We start from the raw sequence: 22,666 nt of genomic DNA, 5'->3' as shown, positions 1-22,666 counted from the left end.
TCATTAAAAATTATTCTCACTTCCCAATGATTCCATTTGCCAGTTACTTTAAAATGTGTCCTTCAGTTACTGACATTTTTCCCAGTATAATCACTTACTGCTTAATTATTCAATCAAAGTCCTTCATAATTTTGAACACTTTTATCCCCTCTGCTCTACACTGAAATATCTAGGTCAAACTACACTGATGCTCACCTTGTGCATTACTTTAAAAAGAAATTTTTTTTTGAAGATCGGGAGGAAGAAAAGAAAATTACTGACCTTTGCCTTGTGTTTGTCGAACTGCAACAGCAATTAACCCTACTTCTTTTGGCAACGAAGGCATCAACCTGTGAATTATAGGAAATGTGGTCAACTGAAACAGTCAATAGATAATTGGGAACACACTGAAAACAGGGCTGTTTCCAAAAACTTCAATTGAAGCAAAAACCTTTTTGGATAATGGTTAAATCTGGCAAATTTAGCAATTAACAAAATCACAATTAGATTTTCCTGGCAAATGCTCACTTCAATTTCAAAACAATGTCCAAAATCACTGCTTAATTGGTTACTGCATTTTTTTTCCTTTATGGATGTGGGCATCACCGTCAAGGTCAACATTTGTTGTCCATCCCTAATTGCCCTTATACTGAGAAGTTTGTTGGGTCATTTCAGAGGGGCAGTCAAGAGTTAAACAGATTGCTGTAGGTCTGGAGTCATATATAGATTAGACCAAGTAATGATGGCAGATTTCCTTCCCTAAAGGACATTAGTTAACCAGAGGGTTTTTCAATTCATTTCAATCAATTTCATGGGACTAGATGTATATTCCAGAATTACCAATTGAATTTAAATTCCACAGGAGGCCATGATGAGTTTGAACCCATGTTCCTACAGTATTGCTGGGCCTATGAATTACTGGTCCAGTGACATTACCACTACACCAACACCTTTATATTATTATCACAGAATAATAAATGTGCAATCTTTACAAGGCAATAAACCCTCCCATTCAAAAATTCAACATGTACCATCAAACACGGGGACTCTCATTGCTGGCAAAATATATCTTCTGTTATAACAAAAGATTACACCATCATATATCCCCACAAAAATATAAAATATATGTTGAATATCAGGGTCCAGTACATCTGGCAAGTCCAGTACGGTGAGGAAGTAATGTACCATCCATAATGCAATCTGCCCTCACCTCCAATCACGTGTGTAAGCTGTTAATAGATCTGTTGTCACTAAAATTGAGACTACCCTATTAGCTATGTCAGCTGCATCGCCACCATTTCACTAACAGTCATAGGGTCATAGGCATGTGCAGCGTGAAAACAGACCCCTCAGTCTAACTCATTCATGCTGACCAGATATCCTAAAGTAATCTAGTTCCATTTGACAGCAACTAGCTCATATCCCTCGAAACTCTTCCTATTCACATATCTATCTGGATGCCTTTTAAATGTTGTAATTGTACCAACCTCCACCACTTCCTCTGGAAGCTCATTCCAAACGCACAACACCTCTGCATGAAAACATTGTCCCTTAGGTCCCATTTACACTGGAGCAAGTAGTCTCTAAAGCCACCCGTTGCCCTATCCCTGGCCTGTTCACTTCAATTTCGTGCTTATCTCCTCTCAACTATCTCAATCTTACTTTGTCCATGACAGCCACCAACTGTTGCTTTGGTCCTATTCCTACTAAACTGATTTCCCTTCTTGATCTCAAGGGAGCCAATGTTTATAATCATTCTCTCTCTTCAGATGTTTTCCTTTTCTCCTTTAAATCTGACATCATTGTCTTTTTCTTCATAAAAGTCCCCACTATGGTTGCAAAATATTGATCTATCTCCAATCTTCCTTTCCTCTCCAAAGTTATTGAATATCGTTTTGCAAATCCTTACCCATTTTTCCAGAACTCCATGTTTTGGATTCCTTTAATTTGCTTTCCCTGCCACAGTACCAAAGCAGCTCCATATCAGTCACAAATGACAGGCTGCAAGACTGTAACAAATACAAACCTCCCTCCTCATCCTTCCCGATATGTCTGCAGCCTTTAACACAGTCGACAATACCATCCTGGTTTAATACCTATGCACCATCGTCTAACAAGGTGGGAATGCTCTCTTCTTGTTCCATTCTTATCTACTAATTGCACCCACAACATCACTTATAATGATTTCCTTTCTCTTCTCTCACCATTATCACTGGAGCCTCAAGGATCTAACCTTGGTCTGCTCGTATTTCTCATCCACATGTCACCCCTCAGTAACATCACCCAAAAATACAGTATTAGTTTTCACATTATCACTGACAACAGCAGCACCAACTTGTTACCATCTTTCTTGGCTCCTCCATTGCTGATAAATTAAAACAATGCTAGATGAACAATTTTCCACTTAAATATTTGAAAGATTGAAATTATGATTTTCAGTCCAGTCTCGAAATCATGCTCCTTGGCACTGGTTCCATTCTTCTCCAAAGCAATAATCTGAAACTAAGACAGAATTTTCATATCATATTTGATCCCAAGATGACTTTCTATGTTCATAGCATGACTAAGCCTACCTATTTGCAGCTCTGGAACATTATCCAACTTCGTCTCCATCTCAACGCATGTCTTCATTATCTCAGGTTTTAACTACTTCCAATGTTCTGCTGGCTAGTCTCCCACATTTTCCTACCAAAACATCCAAAACTCTGCTTCCTCCATCACAACTTGTAACAAGTCACATTCACCCATCACTGACTCCCCTGTCAAGCAACGTCCTGGTTTTAAAATTCTGATCCATTTCCTGAAAATCTTCCCCGACCTTGCATCTCTCTGTCTCAAAAGTTCCAAACAGCTTCACAATTTTCTAAGGTAACAATCTTCCTATAATTCTAGCCTTATGAGCATCCTCAAATTTCTTTACTATTCGTAGCCATGCCCTCAGTCAGCTAAGCCCTAAGCTTTATAATTTCCTCCTTTCCACGTACTGGCCTCGTTTACCTCACCTTTTGACCATCTGCCAAAATATTTCCTAATGTTGCGTACGTCATATTGTTTCATAATCTCCTTGTCAAAGGCACTATATAAATTGTTGTCCAATGCGATACCAAATTTTGAAACTGATACAGAATCTTATCTCATTTAAAGATTCAAAATAGCTGCATATGATGAGATAGTTCAAGTACAGAAACTGTTGTTATGCAAGCAAGCATTATATTCTATCTTCCACAAAGATCAAAGAAATTAATTACCACATAATCATAAACCTAACAAATTTATTACTTTTGGTTGGACTACCAGCTGTTACGGGAACATTAACCCTCGTGGCTGCCACATGGTTGTAGTTTGAATTTTCCAATTGGGAGAGACCAAGCAGAGGCCAAGGCCATTGTTACACTTCCAAATTTTGGCCACTAATTTGGGTTGTGGTTTTTCAGATTATTGTGACACCGCTATGGCCCCACTATGATTTGAGGCTACATGCTCATAACGTTCTAAATCACTGGTGCAAAGAAAGATCAATTCTTATAAGACAGTGGTCAACAATTGAGAATAATGACTTTTTCATACTATTGTGCTGGATATGTCACCACTGTAAATCCATCCAAAATTTAGGCCATATAGCATATGAGTGATCACTTAGTTTTAAATAGGAAATCAATGGTGTTCACCTGTTATTTAGCATTTCTTGCACATCTTCTTCTCTCACCTTTGGACTTTCATCAAGTTTGGAGGGACATTACTTGTGTATTTTACCTAGACCTGCAAACGAATGTGCTCTACTACAATGAACATAAAATTAAGTATTGCATCTTTACAGTGCCTGAAATATCAAGGTTCTCAAACAGCCAGATAGTTTCTCAACTGTAATTGGCTTAACTGAGTAATCTGATATCCATTGATATTCTTTAATTGACAATTAAGGTAAATCTCATTCACAACCTGTGTCATTTGTCAGGCATGGATAATTCAAATAAGGCTGTTAGAAATGTTCTTAAATATGTGCCAGTGAGAATAGCTTTGTACTGTAAAGATACATGGCTAGAAAATTGATTTTTATTTGCAGAGAAAACTGGTATACGAACATATAAATCAAAACCAGGAATAGAACATGCGGCCCCTGGAATCTGTTCCACCATTCAAATAAGGTCATGACTGTTATGACCTTCACTTCTACATTACTGCCTATCCCAATAACCTTTTGCCCCATGACTTATCAAGAACTAATCTATCACTACCTTAAAAATATTTAAAGGCTCAGCTTCCATTCCCTTTTTAGGATTGGTTTCACAGACTCACAACCCTCCTAATCTGTCACTTTTAAACAATGAGCCCTAAATGTAAATTCTCTCACAAGACGAAAAATCCTTTCGATATCCACCCTATCAAGACCCCTTAGGATCATTTTTGTTTCAATCAAGTCACTTCTTACTCTCCCAAACTCCAGGGAATAGTGTCTTGTCCTTTCCGATCTATCCTCATAAGACAACCCACCATTATTCATCAAATAAACTACCCAAACTTGCTTCCAATGCACTTGCATTTTTCCTAAAAAAGGAAACCAATAAAGTACACAATAATCCAGATGTGATCTCATCACTGTCACATACAACAGAAGCATAACATCCTTACTTTTGTACTCCAGTCCCCTTGCAATAAATGTTAATACTGTATTCTATTCACTTTCCAAATAACTTGATGTAACCACCTTTTGTGTGATGTCCTGGGCTCCCCCATTGTTGAGCATGGGTATATTGTCCATCACTGGAAATGGCTTAACTGGAAATAGCATGACTGCTAAGCTTAGATGTGATCCATTGATTATAGGCTCACTTGACTCTATTGCACACAGTTTTAGCAGTTTGACTTGCAAGTTTTTTTTGTTGAAATGTATTAACTTTGTGTATTCTGAAATATCATTTTACACATTTGTCACTGCATCTTTATTAATTAATTCCCTTAACCTAACTTGTCAGTTTACTTTGGTAATCTCTTTTCATGTCTGCATAAGTTCAATAGTCTTGAACCCACTCTTCTTTCCTTCAAACTTGTTGGCTCCAGGAAATGCTATTTTAAGAAATTATCCCAAATACATTTCATGAACTCATCATCCACAGTCACTTTGCTTACCTAACTTTTGTAATATAGTGTACATTGAAAGCTACAATTGAAATTATAGTAGAAATTACTGGGGCACCTTGCTGATAAACTTTCATTCTCCCCCCCCCCTCATATCCTCAGTCTTATGACAAGGTTAATTTTACGGGGTCTTGCCTATATAATTTCTACCAAAAATGCTTCTATATCCCGGTTTCCTGAATTTTGGTTATTGCTCTCTGATGTGCCAACCCATCATAGAGATGTTAGAACCCATTATTAAATATAGTATAGCAGAGCACTTTGAACTTTTCTAATTAATCAGGCTGAATTAAAATTTTGTGAAAGGGAGACCATGTTTAACCAATTTACTGTAAATCGTTGAGGATGCAATATTTGCTATGAATACAGGGGAACTGGTGAATGTACTTAAGATTTCTAGAAGGCCATCAAAATTTATTGCTGCAAACCAGATCACGTGGGCATAACATAATGGCATAAAGAGAAGATATAAAAGAGAATAAATATAACTGCATTTTGATTTGGTTGGCCAGATGTAGTGAATGTTACACCACCGAGATCAGTGTTGGAACGTCAACTTTTTGCAATTTACATAAATTATTTAAATGAAAGAAATTAAGGCATTGTTGCTAAATTTGCTGATGGCATTAAGATAGATAGGAAATTAGATTAGTCAGAGGACATGGGAAGCTACAGAGAGTTTGGAATTATCTTTCTCAAAAAGCAGTAGAAGCAGAATCTCTGATTATTTTTAAGGGCAAGGTAGATAGGTTCTTGATAAGCAAGAGTGTGAAAGGTTATCAGGGATAGGTGAGAAAGTGGAGCAATTAGATCTGCCATGAGCTTGTTGAATGTTGCTGGCACCTTCATGGGTCATAATGACTGGATTTTCTCCCTTCCTTCCACGGTAAGTTCCTGTCCAGCCCTGAGCAGATGTTCTGAACACTGGATTTAGGTAAGCAACACAGCTGCCTGGGTTGCGGAGAACAACGTCATCTTCTCAAATCAACCATGCAATTTGCAATATGCCTTTCCCATATCCTTATTCCTAGTGGAAAACCACATACTGAAGTTAGAAGTGAAGCATTCCTTTAACATAATCATTTACTGTGTCTTTTCATCTGTGCACTGAAACGATAAAAGGATTTACTATTTTGTTAAACATAGTGAACCAGAAGAATAAATCCCAACTATTAAGTATGTTATGCATTGAGCAACATTGCTTCAAGCATACAAAAAAAATCAAATAAAATTAGCTTAAATATTATATCTTTGCACAGAAATACTCCATTTCTATCTGTTAACTTGGCTTATGCTTTTAAAGCCATTGCTCAACAAGTACCCCCTGAGGGGAAGTAGTCAAGTTCACGTAATTGCAGCATTTAGAAACATCTCAGGTCAATGTGACGAATTTGTACCGATTGTAAATTTCAGGCTGCAGGTTGACTGGACTGTCTGCCTCTTTTTGGAAGTGTTTAAGGTATAACCAAATGTGACATTTGAATTAACTTTTGTTTTATTACAGACTTTTATACGTCTAAACAGTATCTTTAAGAACAAAGGCACTGTTATTTACCCCCATCATTAATTTTGTAATTTTTTTAATCCAAGAATTCATCTTCAGGATTTTAACTTTAGATTTTGGGAGATTTGCAGTTCTGCATCTCAGACCACATTGACAGGTGAGCCCTTGATCCTCATCACCCAGGGAAAGATGACATTTGGTAATGTGTTTCTTCAGCAACAGGATAATTTTAATTGGGGAATAATTTTGTGTGGCTTAGAGTCTCCACTCACTTGCACTATATTTTCAATGCAATTCATTCAAGTCATCTTGAACAGAACACAAACATCATTGAGTTTTCATCACAAACGTTATTCATTGCTTCAAGTTTCCATAGTCTTTTCCACTAGTTCAAAAATCATTGTCCTCAAAGCAGGCCCAACAAATACCCCCAGGGTATATTAACCACTATTGGAAAGTTCCGGTAACAATACTTTTGAAGGCTATGAGGAAGCTCTAAAAATCAAGTTTCTTTTTGTGGGCATGAGGACATAATAGGAATGTTTGAAAAGATTAGCTGTAAAAATTGCCCTCATTGACTTAAAAACTGATATAATTAGTAAACAATTTTCAGCAAATTTTGTTAGAAATGAAAGTCAGTAATTTATGATGACAAAGATATTAATTCATTTGTAAATGAACTGAACAAATATTCAGTTGGAAATAAGTTCTGTCGTTTTAAGGACAAAAATGGATCGAGATTATCGGGTACTCCACAGAGCACAGTAGTTTCTGACTAAGAGAAGCATTATCTGATGGACAGCATCAGTACTGAAAATAAATCATATAAAAACAAATTAATATTTTGGAATCCTGGAGAATAGGGAATGCTTGGTTGTTTTCTAATTTGAGATTAAATAAGCAAGTCAATGGTCTGTGGAGAGAACCGGTTGCTTGGATGAATAATCATGTTTTTTTTAAATGGCAGCAAGCATGATGAAGGATACAGATGCAAGTGGCCTACAAGTGGCCTTCGCCTCAGTGCCTACTTCTTAAACCAAGACTCTCGCCCACCCTCTGACGACCCCTTCTCCCGCCTCCAACACACCCCATCCACCTGGACACCCCGTGCTGGCCTCCTACCTGCCCTCGACCTCTTCATAGCCAACTGCCGCCGCGATATTAACCGCCACCTGAACTCCCCCACCCCTCTCACCCACTCCAACTTCTCACCCTCGGAACGTGCAGCCCTCCACTCCCTCCGTTCCAACCCCAACCTCACTATCAAACCAGCAGACAAGGGAGGCGCGGTAGTAGTTTGGCGCACCGACCTCTACACCGCTGAGGCCAAACGCCAGCTCGCAGATACCTCCTCCTACTGCCCCCTTGACCATGACCCCACCCCCCACCACCAAACCATCATCTCCCAGACCGTCCATAACCTCATCACCTCGGGGGATCTCCCATCCACCGCCTCCAACCTCATAGTCCCACAACCCCGCACCGCCCGCTTCTACCTCCTGCCCAAAATTCACAAACCTGACTGCCCTGGCCGACCCATTGTCTCCGCCTGCTCCTGCCCCACCGAACTCATCTCCGCATACCTTGACACCGTCCTGTCCCCCTTAGTCCAAGAACTGCCCACCTACGTTCGGGACACCACCCATGCCCTCCACCTGCTCCATGATTTTCGCTTCCCCGGTCCCCAGCGCCTTATTTTCACCATGGACATCCAGTCCCTGTACACCTCCATCCCCCATCACGAAGGGCTTAAAGCCCTCCGTTTCTTTCTTTCCCGCCGTACCGACCAGTACCCTTCCACTGACACCCTCCTTCGACTGACTGAACTGGTCCTCACCCTGAACAACTTCTCTTTCCAATCCTCCCACTTCCTCCAAACGAAAGGAGTAGCCATGGGCACCCGCATGGGCCCCAGCTATGCCTGCCTCTTCGTAGGATATGTGGAACAATCCATCTTCCGCAACTACACTGGCCCCACACCCCACCTTTTCCTCCGCTACATCGATGACTGTATCGGCGCCGCCTCGTGCTCCCACGAGGAGGTTGAACAGTTCATCCACTTCACCAACACCTTCCACCCAGACCTCAAATTCACCTGGACAGTCTCAGATTCCTCCCTCCCCTTCCTCGACCTTTCTATTTCTATCTCAGGCTACCGAATCAACACGGACATCTATTACAAACCGACCGACTCCCACAGCTACCTGGACTACACCTCCTCCCATCCTGCCCCCTGTAAAAACACCATCCCATTCTCCCAATTCCTTCGACTCCGCCGCATCTGCTCCCAGGAGGACCAGTTCCAAAAACGCACAACCCAGATGGCCTCCTTCTTCAAGGACCGCAATTTCCCCCCCCAACGTGGTCGACGATGCCCTCCACCGCATCTCTTCCACTTCCTGCTCCTCCGCCCTTGAGCCCCGGCCCTCCAACCGCCACCAGAACAGAACCCCACTGGTCCTCACCTACCACCCCACCAATCTCCATGTTCAGCGCATCATCCGCCGTCATTTCCGCCACCTCCAAACAGACCCCACCACCAAGGATATATTTCCCTCCCCTCCCCTATCAGCATTCCGTAAAGACCACTCCCTCCGTGACTCCCTCGTCAGGTCCACACCCCCCACCAACCCAACCTCCACTCCCGGCACCTTCCCCTGCAACCGCAGGAGGTGCAAGACTTGCGCCCACACCTCCCCCCTCACCTCCCTCCAAGGCCCCAAAGGAAACTTCCATATCCGCCACAGATTCACGTGCACATCCACACACATCATCTATTGCATCCTCTGCACCCGATGTGGCCTCCTCTATATTGGGGAGACAGGCCGGCTACTTGCGGAGCGTTTCAGAGAATACCTCTGGGACACCCGGACCAACCAACCCAACCACCCTGTGGTTCAATATTTAAACTCCCCCTCCCACTCCACCAAGGATATGCAGGTCTTTGGACTCCTCCATCGCCAGACCACAACAAAACGGCGGTTGGAGGAAGAGCGCCTCATCTTCCGGCTAGGAACCCTCCAACCACAAGGGATGAACTCGGATTTCACCAGTTTCCTCATTTCCCCTCCCCCCACCTTGTCTCAGTCTAATCCATCGAATTCAGCACCGCCTTCCTAACCTGCAATCTTCTTCCCGACCTCTCCGCCCCCACCCCAGTCTGACCTATCACCCTCACCTTGACCTCTTTCCATCTATCACATTTCCGACGCTCCTCCCCCAAGTCCCTCCTCCCTCCCTTTTATCTTAACCTGCTGGACAAACTTTCCTCATTCCTGAAGAAGGGCTTATGCCCGAAACGTCGATTCTCCTGTTCCCTGGATGCTGCCTGACCTGCTGCGCTTTTCCAGCAACACATTTTCAGCTCTGATCTCCAGCATCTGCAGACCTCACTTTCTCCTACAAGTAAATAGTGGTAAAGCAGAAGTTCTAATACATGGAACCCACCTGGCCATCTAACTGATCAGGTATCGTTACCCTTAGGTATCTGTACCTGATACAATTTGTTAAAGATTTCCTTGCACAGTAATGAAATGAAACAGATGAAAGTGATACTTAAAAACTAATTATGTGCCATTTGATGGCATTATCAAAAACTGTATTACGTTTAGTGCCACAGTTATTGCAGTGTGGGCACTTCTTGCTGGAGCTGCTTTTGACATGGGATTAACTTCTAGAGGAATGCATTAGTCATGCTAAGCAGAAGCAAGCTTTCATTGGCCTGATAGATTGCACCACACTTCAAATCAGAAAACCCTTTTATTGACAGCTTTTCATTGAACGCCTAAGAGCATTAGTGTATTTAGGAGGTAGATGTGTTGTATAGTCCAAAGCTGATCTCATATTCACATTCTAAAATTAATTCAATAGTGCTTTACATGTTAATCCTTACAGGATTGATTTTGAGGTCACAACAGTGCAGCAGTGGAAGATGAGAAAAAGCACTTAAAGTGACTCATTTCAATCTCATTCCCCACACTGACTAAAGTGCTAGTGTCCTTTCTTTCAGACAGTTTGCTACACAAGACAATTTCACTATCTTATAGAAAAGTTGAACTTAGTAGAAAGAAAGTAAGTACGTCATCAAAACCTGCATTACAGGCTACAACAATGTTTCAAAGAAAAATATGTTATCTCCTCCGATCCTGAAAAATCTGCATTGCTCTAGTTTTAGCTTCTTGTGAATCCCCACTTCTTTCAAACCATCACAGATGGTTGTACTTTAAGTCATCTAGGCCACTGTATAAAGTGATGTTCGATTACTGTTATTTAATGCTGTGGAGTATTATTCATTCACATTCCATTGCATCTTTAACATGGAATTATAACAACAATGTTGAGCCCATTCCTATGCTAGGCCAGCATTTCATAGCTGTCTTTTACCTTTCATTTGGACAGTATAGAAATTATGTGGAACAAAAATATTGTCCAACCATTGTGATTTGGACATTGGTGTCCACACAGAAAAACATATATCAGGCCATGCCACAGTACTGCCCAAGGACAATCAAATTTGCATAATCTGTGCACTTCCATAGACTATGAAATGCCTAAATATTTTCTGTATTGTTTTCCTCCAATTTCTTCATTTAATGTCAGCCTTCCTAATGTCAGACCGAATCATTTTCATCTTTTTTTAAACCACTGCTTAAATGTATTGTTTGAATTTGCAACTTCTTGCTGTAGGTTAGGCCTGGTGGTGCTAATTTAAAGTGTTTGTCTACTCAAACACAAACATAAATTGTTGTATCTATGCACATGCGCATAGCCTACCAGAAATCTGACTAGGTTCCTTCACAAAGAATGAATATTTGGAAAGCAGCTAATAGGTACCTCATTTAATTAGCATTTGAGGGTTTACAGGAGAAAGTTAGGAGAGAAAACACAGTCAGTAATTGTTCTTGTGAAGTCAGCATAACTATAATAATAAATCAATAATTCTTAGAAATTAGCAAGAATTTGAAAGCAATTTTGTCATTCTCATCACTTAATTGCTTTTTCACTTCAGTCACTTAATGTTAGAGACTCTTTTGTTCATCCTGGACCAATCACTTTGAAGCTACATTGCGACCTAGTGTATTAATTTTGTTCTTGTGCAGGAGACCCTTTAGCATTGTGTAGATGTAGTGGACGATGGTGCAAGGCACCGATTTTCTTATTAAACTTCATCTTTGTGTAAGAGGAATCGCAGAGGCCAGCTGGGCCTCCTGCCTGCATGCATCAAGAGTTAATTTTAAAGGACATACAGTCATCATGAACAAGTGCAGAAGGTTCTCTGGTGGTCCTGCCAAACAGCAAGGGCTCTTAATTAGCAGCAGTGCTTAATCAGAGTGCTTAAACTGGTGGAGCTCTGGGAGGTCATGCTCCTGCCTGCTGCACAGGCACAACAGCTAGCCACAAGGAACTGACAGCAGGCTTTTTTTAAATGCATCATTAAATGTGCCTTTTTCTACTTGTAACTCAATTTATCATCAGCATTTAAAAGATCAATTCTATGCCACGCAAAAATAATAGTAAAATAATTTTTCAAATTAGTATCTCTAAGAAATTGTGCAGCTTCTGAAGTTAATAGGACAGCTGATGGTACGAGATGAGAATATTCTTAACTACTCCAGAGCTCTATACCTTCAACTGCATTTGTTGCACTGGCTGCATTTACTTCAGAATACAGGCAGCTGAAAGTGTCTCTGTAAAGCATATATCTTACGCTTTAAGATTCTGTGAAATAATAACTTATTTGCACTTTAAATAGCTGCACGGTCAGTATTATTCAAAGCACTCATCATAGAGTCATAGAAATGTACAGCACGGAAACAGACTCTTCAGTCCAACTCGTCTATGCCAACCAGGTATCCCAACATAATCTAATCCTATTTGCCAGCACTTGGCCCATATCCCTCCAAACCCTTCCTATTCCTATAACCATCCAGATGCCTTTTAAATGTTGCAATTGTACCAGCCTCCACCACTTCCTCTGGCAGCTCATTCCAAACACATACCACCCTCTGCATGAAAAAGTTGCCCCTTAGGTCTCTTTTATATCTTTCCCCTCTCACCCTAAAGCTATGCCCTGTAGCTCTGGACTCCCCCACCCCCAGGGAAAAGACTTTGTATATTTATCCTAAACATGCCCCTCATGATTTTATAAACCTCTATAAGGTCACCCCTCAGCCTCTGACGCTCCAGGGTAAACAGCCCCAGCCTTTTCAGCCTCTCCCTATAGCTTAAATCCTCCAACATCATCATTAATATACCTTAAGCTTGTATAGTTAAGAAAATTAAGTTTTTCTTTCAGATTACTTTCTTTTTAATTTGCAAGAGATGAAAGCAAGTGATTCTCATAAAGCCAAGACGGCTAAGTCCAGCTACTTTGGAACGGGGAGTAGGGAGGAGCCGTGTTTCCAAGATGGCACAAATACTTTTAGCTTATGTATAGTAAGACCACAAATAAAAAGCTGAACTTTCTACTGATTAGTTTGAGAAGTATATGAGAAGAAGGATGAATCTTATGAAAACTTTGCATTCCTAGTGGTAATACTGGATTTAAAAACTGTACTGAGAAATTGACTTTGAAAGTTACAAACGGAATCACATTAAACTTGCTGTAAAATTTAGAATCAATCCTATTGGAAATTCTGCAGCCAACCACACGTTCAGATAAAGTGGGTAAGAGAAACACACACATTCTGCACCACAGAAGGGGCAACCAACATTCAAGTATAAACCCTGCAGGTGTCTGGTTTAGTATCACCATACAGAACTGAAATCACGGCATTCAGCAATTAGGACCAAATTAGGACGAAAAGGAGACAGACAGTAATTCGACTTAGCCTTCCTACCTCTGTATTCAGAACACAGCAAAACTAAACTGAAGACCCCGAATAGTTACTCCAATGCTTTCTAACCTTTGTTTTAAATCATCGATCCCAGACTTTGTTAATTAATTCCCAACACCGATTTCATATCTTAAACTAATGACTTAATAATGTATTAAATATACAATTAGCTTTAGCAGAGAAAAAATGTTAAACAAGATAATCTGAAATTTCTATAATCTGAATTTGAAACATTTGTTTTCAGCCTCCTTCATAGAAAAGGCAGACAAACAAACACACACATACAGTTAAAGGATAAATGGAAGAAGATAACACAACTGATCAGATTACTTAACTGGCTTTCATGATGTGTTGTTTGACAGGCATAGATAAGACCATAAGACATAGAAGTGGAAGTAAGGCCATTCGGCCCATCGAGTCCACTCCACCATTCAATCATGACTGATGGGTATTTCAACTCCACTTACCCGCATTCTCCCCGTAGCCCTTAATTCCTTGTGACATCAAGAATTTATCAATCTCTGCCTTGAAGACATTTAGCGTCCCGGCCTCCACTGCACTCTGTGGCAATGAATTCCACAGGCCCACCACTCTCTGGCTGAAGAAATGTCTCCGCATTTCTGTTCTGAATTTACCCCCTCTAATTCTAAGGCTGTGTCCACGGGTCCTAGTCTCTTCGCCTAACGGAAACAATTTCCTAGCATCCACCCTTTCCAAGCCATGCATTATCTTGTAAGTTTCTATTAGATCTCCCCTTAATCTTCTAAACTCCAATGAATACAATCCCAGGATCCTTAGCCGTTCCTCGTATGTTAGACCTACCATTCCAGGGATCGTCCGTGTGAATCTCCGCTGGACACGCTCCAGTGCCAGTATGTCCTTCCTGAGGTGTGGGGACCAAAACTGGACACAGTACTCCAAATGGGGCCTAACCAGAGCTTTATAAAGTCTCAGTAGCACAACAGTCCTTTTATATTCCAACCCTCTTGAGATAAATGACAACATTGCATTCGCTTTATTAATCACGGACTCAACCTGCATATTTACCTTTAGAGAATCCTCGTCTAGCACTCCCAGATCTCTTTGTACTTTGGCTTTATGAATATTCTCACCGTTTAGAAAGTAATCCATGCTTGTATTCTTTTTTCCAAAGCGCAAGACCTCGCATTTGCTAACATTGAATTCCATCAGCCATTTCCTGGACCACTCTCCCAAACTGTCTAGATCCTTCTGCAGCCTCCCCACTTCCTCAGTACTACTTGCCTGTCCACCTAACTTTGTATCATCGGCAAACTTCGCTAGAATGCCCCCAGTACCTTCATCCAGATCATTAATATATAATGTGATCAGCTGCGGCCCCAACACTGAACCCTGCGGGACACCGCTTGTTACTTGCTGCCATTCCGAAAAAGAACCTTTTATCCCAACTCGCTGCCTTCTGTCAGACAGCCAATCCTCAATCCATACCAGTAGCTCACCTCGAACACCATGGGCCCTCACCTTGCTCAGCAGTCTCCCATGTGGCACCTTATCAAAGGCCTTTTGGAAGTCTAGATAGACCACATCCACTGGGTTTCCCTGGTCTAACCTACTTGTCACCTCTTCAAAGAATTCCAACAGGTTTGTCAGGCATGACCTCCCCTTAGTAAATCCATGTTGACTTGTTCTAATCCAACCCTGCTCTTCCAAGAATTTAGAAACCTCATCCTTAATGTTGGATTCTAGAATTTTACCAACAACCGAGGTTAGGCTAATTTTCCATCTTTTGCCTTGATCCTTTCTTGAACAACAGCGTTACAACAGCGATCTTCCAATCATCCGGGACTTTCCCTGACTCCAGTGACTTTTGAAAGATCTCAACCAACGCCTCCGCTATTTCCACAGCCACCTTCCTCAGAACTCTAGGATGTAGCCCATCGGGGCCAGGAGATTTATCAATTTTAAGACCTTTTAGCTTTTCTAGCACTTTCTGTTTTGTAATGGCAACCATACTCAACTCAGCCCCCTGACTCCCTTTAATTGTTGGGATATTACTCATGTCTTCCACTGTGAAGACTGACGCAAAGTACTTATTGAGTTCTCCAGCTATTTCCTTATCTCCCATCACTAGGCTTCCAGCATCAGTTTGAAGTGGCCCAATGTCTACGCTTGCCTGTCGTTTGTTTCTTATGTATTGAAAGAAACTTTTACTATCATTTCTAATATTACTGGCTAGCCTACCTTCATATTTGAACCTCTCCTTCCTTATTTCTCTCATTGTTATCTTCTGTTTGTTTTTGTAGCCTTCCCAATCTTCTGATTTCCCAGTGCTCTTGGCCACTTTATAGGATCTCTCTTTTTCTTTAATACATTTCCTGACTTCCTTTGTTAGCCATGGCTGTCTAATCCCTCCCCGGATAATCTTTCTTTTCTTGGGGATGAACCTCTGTACAGTGTCCTCAATTATACCCACAAACTCCTGCCATTTTTGCTCTACTGTCTTCTCCGCTGGGCTCTGCTTCAAGTCTATTTTCGTCAGTTCCTCTCTCATACCCTCATAATTACCTTTATTTAACTGTAACACCATTACATCCGATTTTGCCTTCTCTCTTTCAAACTGCATTCTGAACTCTACCATATTATGATCGCTGCTTCCTAAGTGTTCCCTTACTTTAAGATTTTTTATAAAGTCTGGTTCATTACATAGCACTAGGTCCCTTGTGGGCTCCATGACAAGCTGTTCCAAAAAGCCATCCTGTAAGCATTCCATGAATTCCCTTTCTTTGGATCCACTGACAACATTATTTTCGCAGTCCACCTGCATATTGAAGTCTCCCATGATCACCGTGACCTTGCCTTTCTGACATGCCTTCTCTCTTTCCCGGTACATGTTGTGCCCCTGGTCCTGACCACTGTTAGGAGGTCTGTACATAACTCCCATTATGGTTTTTTTGCCTTTGTGGTTCCTCAATTCCACCCACACAGACTCCACATCATCCGACGCAATGTCGTTCAGTGCCATAGGTTTAATTTTGTTCTTAACTAACAAGGCCACCCCGCCCCCTCTGCCCGCCTCCCTGTCTTTTCAATAAGTTGAAAAATGTTTAACTGCCAGTCCTGACCCCCCTGCAACCAAGTCTCTGTGATGCCTACCACATCATAATCATTCACGATGATCTGTGCCATTAGTTCATCTGCTTTGTACAAATGCTACGAGCATTCAGGTAAAGTGCCTTACTGTTAACTTTCATCATTAGAGATATTGGAAGTCATAAGTCCTAAGTTATCCTTCCTTTTTGCTGCATTCCCAGTCTGCCTCAAGTTTAAATCCGCCTGCACACATGCTATCCTCCTGCTTATCTTTCCAATTAACTCCATACTCCCTGTCGCGTTCACTTTCCCTTCCCCCCCAACTCAGAAGTTTAAAGTCCTACTGACCACCCTATTTATCCTCTTCACTGGAACATTGGTACCTGATCGGTTCAGGTGGAGACCGTCCCAACGGTTCAGATCCCCCCGGTTCCAAAACTGATGCCAGTGCCCCATGAAGTGGAATCCCTCTTTCCCACACCAATCCCTTAGCCACGTGTTTACTTCCCTAATTTTCTTATCCCTATGCCAATTGGCATGTGGCTCGGGCAGTAATCCGGAGATTATGACCCTTGAGGACCTGTACTTCAATTTCCTTCCTAGTGCTCGATAATCCCCAAACAGATCCTCCACCCTAGCTTTGCCAATGTTGTTAGTCCCAACGTGGACCACAACAACTGGATCCTCCCCCTCCAATATCCTTTCAAGCCTGTCGGAGATATCCCGCACCCTGGCACCGGGCAGGCAACACACCACGCGAGACTCCCGATCCGGCTGGCAAAGGATATTATCTGTCCCCCTAATTATAGAATCCCCTATAACAACTACTTGTCTTTTTGCTCCCCCCCCTTGAATGGCCTTCTGCACCATGGTGCCGTGGTCAGCTGGCTCATCCTGTCCAGAGCCCTTTTCCTCATCCGTACAGGGAGCAAGAATTTCATACCTGTTGGACAAGGTCAAGGGCTGAGGCTCCTGCACTCCTGAGCTCAGGTTCCCCCTACCTGCCACACTTACAGTCACACTCTGCACTCTGCATGTGGATGACTTGGTTGTTTTTCTGGACTCACTGATCAGGATCACCTTCTCAGTTCATCCAAACATAGGCAGCATTACTTCTAACTCAGTTTTCTACTCTCTGGACTTACAAATCTTGGTGTGGAAGATAATGGAAGATTTTTCAAATCTTCATGCTGTGTTGTCAGTTCAGCCATAACTCTGGCTCTGGGTCGGCCCTAATAGACTGAACATCTTTTCCCAAGGCCTCAATTACCATCCAACATCTGCCAGCTACTTGATTACAGAGTCTCTTCCAGACTTTCCTGAACCAGTTCCTAGGTACTGACCTCATTAATAGCCAATTTCTGCAAACTGCTATCTTAAACACAATGCTCTTCCCATGCTCACTCTCTGTAGGAACCCTTTTATTCAGCCTGAAATTAACCTCAAGGCCTGACCTCACAAATAAACAAAAACTCATTTTATATGTTCTTTTCCTCCAACAACAAGCTGCTTCAAAGTCCACAAGTTGTTTTCAGCTCCAAACCAAAATTGATAAAGGAATAAAAATAATTAACATCAACCAGGGTTCTAATACAGACTTTTAATTATGATTTTAAAGCAACCTGTTTGGACATAAATTGGAAACCTCCAGGGCAGGTAAGACTTTAACCTGAATTTCTTGACCACTACTGCGCAACAAGATTCCCATCCAGGCTGTTTAAACAGGTGAGACATCGAATCACTACTCTTATCAAGTGCTTGATTTCAGCCAGTTGACAAATAGTTTCCAAAGTAGATGACTATATCTAATTTTTAAAAATGTTACTTTGTGTTAAAAATAGGAAAGGAAGAACTTAAAAGGAGTTCAAACATGGATAATTAATTAATTCCCTACACTATCATATTTTAATTGCAGAATAAAATGCATTTAATGTATGTTAAGGTGTATAAATGTACTGCATGATGATAACTTTTTTGTTAATTTAGAAATGAAGCTGATTTGACTATTGAGGAAGGACTGAATCTTTTGATCAGAATTTTACAGTTCCTTGCAGGCCTTGGTAGACAAAAGGCCTGTAAAATTTCCTAGGTGGTTTTCCCCCCTTCATCTTGTCTGCAATTTTACATAGGTAGCCTGCCCACTCTGCTCCCAATGGAGGCTATTAAGTAGCTAACTATTAGCCACTTAAAGGATTAAATGGAGAGCAGTAGTCCCATCTCCATCCAATGTACACTCCTCTTGCTATGATTGGGAGGCAGAGTCCCTGCCAAATCTCCCAATGGCCAGTTGGGAAACCCTGCCATCTGAAAAAAATCCTGCTCCTTATTTCCTTGTGCTTTTGAAGGTTCACACTCATTATTTAACTTATGTTTTCTCTTTCACATCATAAATAATCTGTTTACATTACAAATTAGTAGACTGCCCTTGTAATTATTCAGTTTGACAATAACATGAACATTATTACCAATTATTGCAAATCACATTGCAAATGTACAGTTATGTTTAATAGGATTGGATCATCGCTCATTAAACAAAGTTGGCAAATTAACAGGCCAACTCATAAATTTTAGATTCCATTTCAGAAAAAAATTAAATGGCTGCCTTTTTTCATTTTTAAAAAATAGCTTTGATATCTAAGAGTGCAATGTGTTAATTCAATTGAGTCTAATTTTGTTTCCTGTACTTTTGTAAATTGTGCTACAGAAGTTGCAACTTTTCAAATACTGAAAGAAAGAATGCCATACACAGATGCAGCATCATGATTCGAAACTAATTAACCATGTCAGCTCCCAAAATGTACTAATGCCATCAAGTGGAGATTCAACCTAAACACTTTCCCACTAAGGAGAAAAAGGTGACAACAAAGTAAACAAAATTATGTCCCAAGCAGTGGTTAGTGAGTTATTCTTCGTTATCACTGGTAGGTAGTAGCAAAAGCATAACACTTCTTCACATAACTATGTTAGTATAAGACCATAAGACATAGGAGTGGAAGTAAGGTCATTCGGCCCATCGAGTCCACTCCGCCATTCAATCATAACTGATGAGCATTTCAACTCCACTTACCCGCATTCTCCCCCTAGCGCTTATGTAGATGGTTGAAAATTATTTTTAAAACAAAAACAATGCTTTTCAGGAATTTCAATGTAAATTTTCAGAGATGTCAGCAATTTGCTTTTTTTTTAAATTTCACCCTTCCATCAGCCTAGAGTTCAGATGTACATACACATACAATGTGGCTTCATTGGCTCAGGCATAACTGCAGGATCGAAGACAGATTAATGTCTGAGGACTTTTGCACGATAAGGTAACCTGAGCCACCAACCAGAAGGTCACCCAAAGCCCTGCTTCAGGTATGGTTTCAAGAGAGTGACAAGAAGTCCCTACACAAATCCTTGGAAAACACTTGTTAATAACATGGCTGAATGTCTACATCTCCTGATAGCTAACATATGCCATCACAATGATCAGCTTAGCAAAAGGCACCAATGCCAAAACAATTCAGAACATCTGGTGTGGCATTTGTAACACAATTTGCCTCTCAAGGATTGGCCTCTTCAGTCATCAGCAATGGTGTTCCATATGAAGACATCCAAAGCGAAATGGATTTGTTTGCTATCACATTTCTTGGATCAATATCATGGACAAACTATGGCATTGAAGCAATTCAAAGTGTAATATTAAGTTCATAAATCCCCTAGTTAGACAAAAACAATATAATAATTTTCTATAATGTATCACTCATATGACATGTACTCTAATAAGGTTTCCTCATTAATCATATGACATATAAAAGACTCTCCAGAATGCAATGCATGTTAAAACATACTATTATTGTAACAGCAATAAATAGGATTTTTGATACAGATAGATTTGAACATCGTAGTGAACTATTGTTCATATAATCTAACCATCTGAAGAGCTATAAATCATGAGATCCTATTTGTTTAAAAGTCAGTTAAGTCTGTACAATGTAATTTCAATAGCTTGCTAAAATACCTATACTCCAGAAGTAAGGTGGATATTTTATTCATTAAAGAATGCAGTTTCTACCTTAATTTAATTATTCATAAAATCAACATAGTATATATTTAATAGCACCAACTTTGAAATGATTAACAAGGATTTTCAGCTTGCTGCTTTAATTACAACATTTTGTCCTTATGCAAAATTCCTGAAGTTTAATGTCTCTTCAGCTTTTCTACACATGCAGTAAAATTATAAAATCTGTCAGTATGTTATTAAAATATTGTACTCAAGGAATCCTTTTTTAAAGAAAATCATCTTGATTGAGTTGTCAGCCTAGGGAGGTTTTGAACAGCAAGGGAGACGGCTACATTCTCTGAACTCTCTATCCTGAAGACTAATGCAGTAATGTTTAGTCTGTTCTATTGACACAGCCCTTTGCATTATAAAAGGTTTCATCAGCTTTTCTTAGGAGGGAAATAAATTGGAATTCTTTGTAAACTGTTAACTAAATTCAGAAATGTTAAACTAATCCTGTGGGTACACATATATCTGCCTGAGAATACCACAGATTCCTGATTTTTTTTGCACTTTAAGCAGATTTGAACATCGGTTTAAAATAGCAGTATAAACTAATTTCCCACCAGCTCTATAAGCCGCAGGTCCCAAATTTACTTCTAAAATCAATGGCAAGATACTTTCTTTAGACACAGCTGTAAATGTAATTTATTCTACAAAGCAAAATGTGCCACGTTAAATTGTACAGATTTACAAACTTAGAAAGTGAAACCACCCAGTCTCTGGGTTTTCAGATTATAGCTGCCATTAGAGGAAATATAAATAAAATGAAGGTAATATGAACCACATGATGCCTGTTCTGCTCCAATGTGTTAAAATGATGGCTTGAAACACTAAATGCCTTCAGAGAGAAATAAGAATTAGAAAAATGAAACAAATAAAGGAAATAAATTAGTGCTCATTATCAAATGCAAATTTCAGAATAAACTCTCAAAAGGTCTGTGACATGCGTTGCCTCTTGACTAATACAGTTAAAACTCTGTGCTTTTAATGGAAATCATTATATCTTTACACTGGGATCCTTGAGTGCTCTCCTTAAATTTCTGCTATGGTACTTCAACTTAAAATGATCATTATGAAGTATCAAAGTGTTGTAACACAGATTCTCATTCTATACTGGGTAAAATAAATAGAAATTGAAGGAAAATTATGCAGGCTGTAGATACAAGGTTTATTGTTAACAATATTCTACAAGGTTGAGACAATGGAATTTAACAGCGCTGGAAATTGAATTGCTCTCATAAATTGAGAATACATTGCAATGTCAATGTACTCATAATGGCATTAAACACATTGACAAGTCAATGTGCTTTTTCTTTAAAACCTGGACCACTAACAGAGTTATTCTGCAACTAACTACAATAATTGTCAATAAAACTGTAAGTAACAGTAATTTCAAGAAAACATCTTAAAAACATGTAACGTTTGAATGGGAAAACATGGCACCCTTTAAGAACAAATTGTTCTTGATGGAAGCCAGTAACTCAACATTAGGTACAGTTCCACAGATGCTACTAGTTCTACAAAAAATGGTATTTCCTCAAATATGAGACTATTTAACGAGTATGATATGCTATTTCAACATTGGGCATTTAAACAAGGCCCATTAAGTCCTTACTCTACATAAACATACTTCCCTGGAAGCTTCACCGGCTGTGATCAGAAATGAGAACCTTGGCTGATATCTTGCTTCCTAGCCTGGAGACATTGAGGTCAATTGCATTGCTTGAATGCTACTCAGTCTGTGATGAATGAATCCTGCTGGAAAGTGCACACTGAACATCTGTTAAAAACAGGAGCAGGCTCGGTTGTAACACCCTGGTCTCATAAATAAGAGTAATGACCTGGGTGAAGTATAGGGGAACTATCAGTGATCTTGGAACCATTCTCTAACAGTCAGCACATTCAGGAGACTAAGAGAGAAAAGGGAAGGAATTTCAACATTAAGAAACAAGTCAAAGGAAATCCAAGCTATTGGGCACCAAGTAAGAAATGTGAAATGAATTTAGCACTTACAGCATTTCTAAACATGCTGTAAGAGCTTATTTTGCTATTTTCTACTTCCAGTTCTATCATTTCACCATTATGCACATTGAA

General features: G+C 40.3%; 1 protein-coding gene across 5 annotated transcripts in view; it reads right to left on the bottom strand.

Annotated features, from left to right (window-relative positions):
* Positions 1 to 22,666, bottom strand: part of hlcs (holocarboxylase synthetase (biotin-(proprionyl-CoA-carboxylase (ATP-hydrolysing)) ligase)) — a 165,100-nt gene that overhangs the window by 29,095 nt on the left and 113,339 nt on the right. For all 5 annotated transcript variants that reach the window (XM_087992530.1, XM_087992531.1, XM_043701230.2 and 2 more), the window contains one exon: positions 262 to 329. In XM_087992530.1, coding sequence (XP_087848656.1) covers positions 262 to 329 — 68 coding nt within the window. The remainder of the gene's footprint in view (positions 1 to 261; positions 330 to 22,666) is intronic.

The sequence above is a fragment of the Chiloscyllium plagiosum genome, unplaced genomic scaffold, assembly GCF_037043375.1.
Source record: "Chiloscyllium plagiosum isolate Xiang-an unplaced genomic scaffold, Cpla_swu_hap1 HiC_scaffold_12, whole genome shotgun sequence".
Lineage (NCBI taxonomy): Eukaryota > Metazoa > Chordata > Chondrichthyes > Orectolobiformes > Hemiscylliidae > Chiloscyllium > Chiloscyllium plagiosum.
This window is presented reverse-complemented; position numbering and strand designations above follow the sequence as displayed.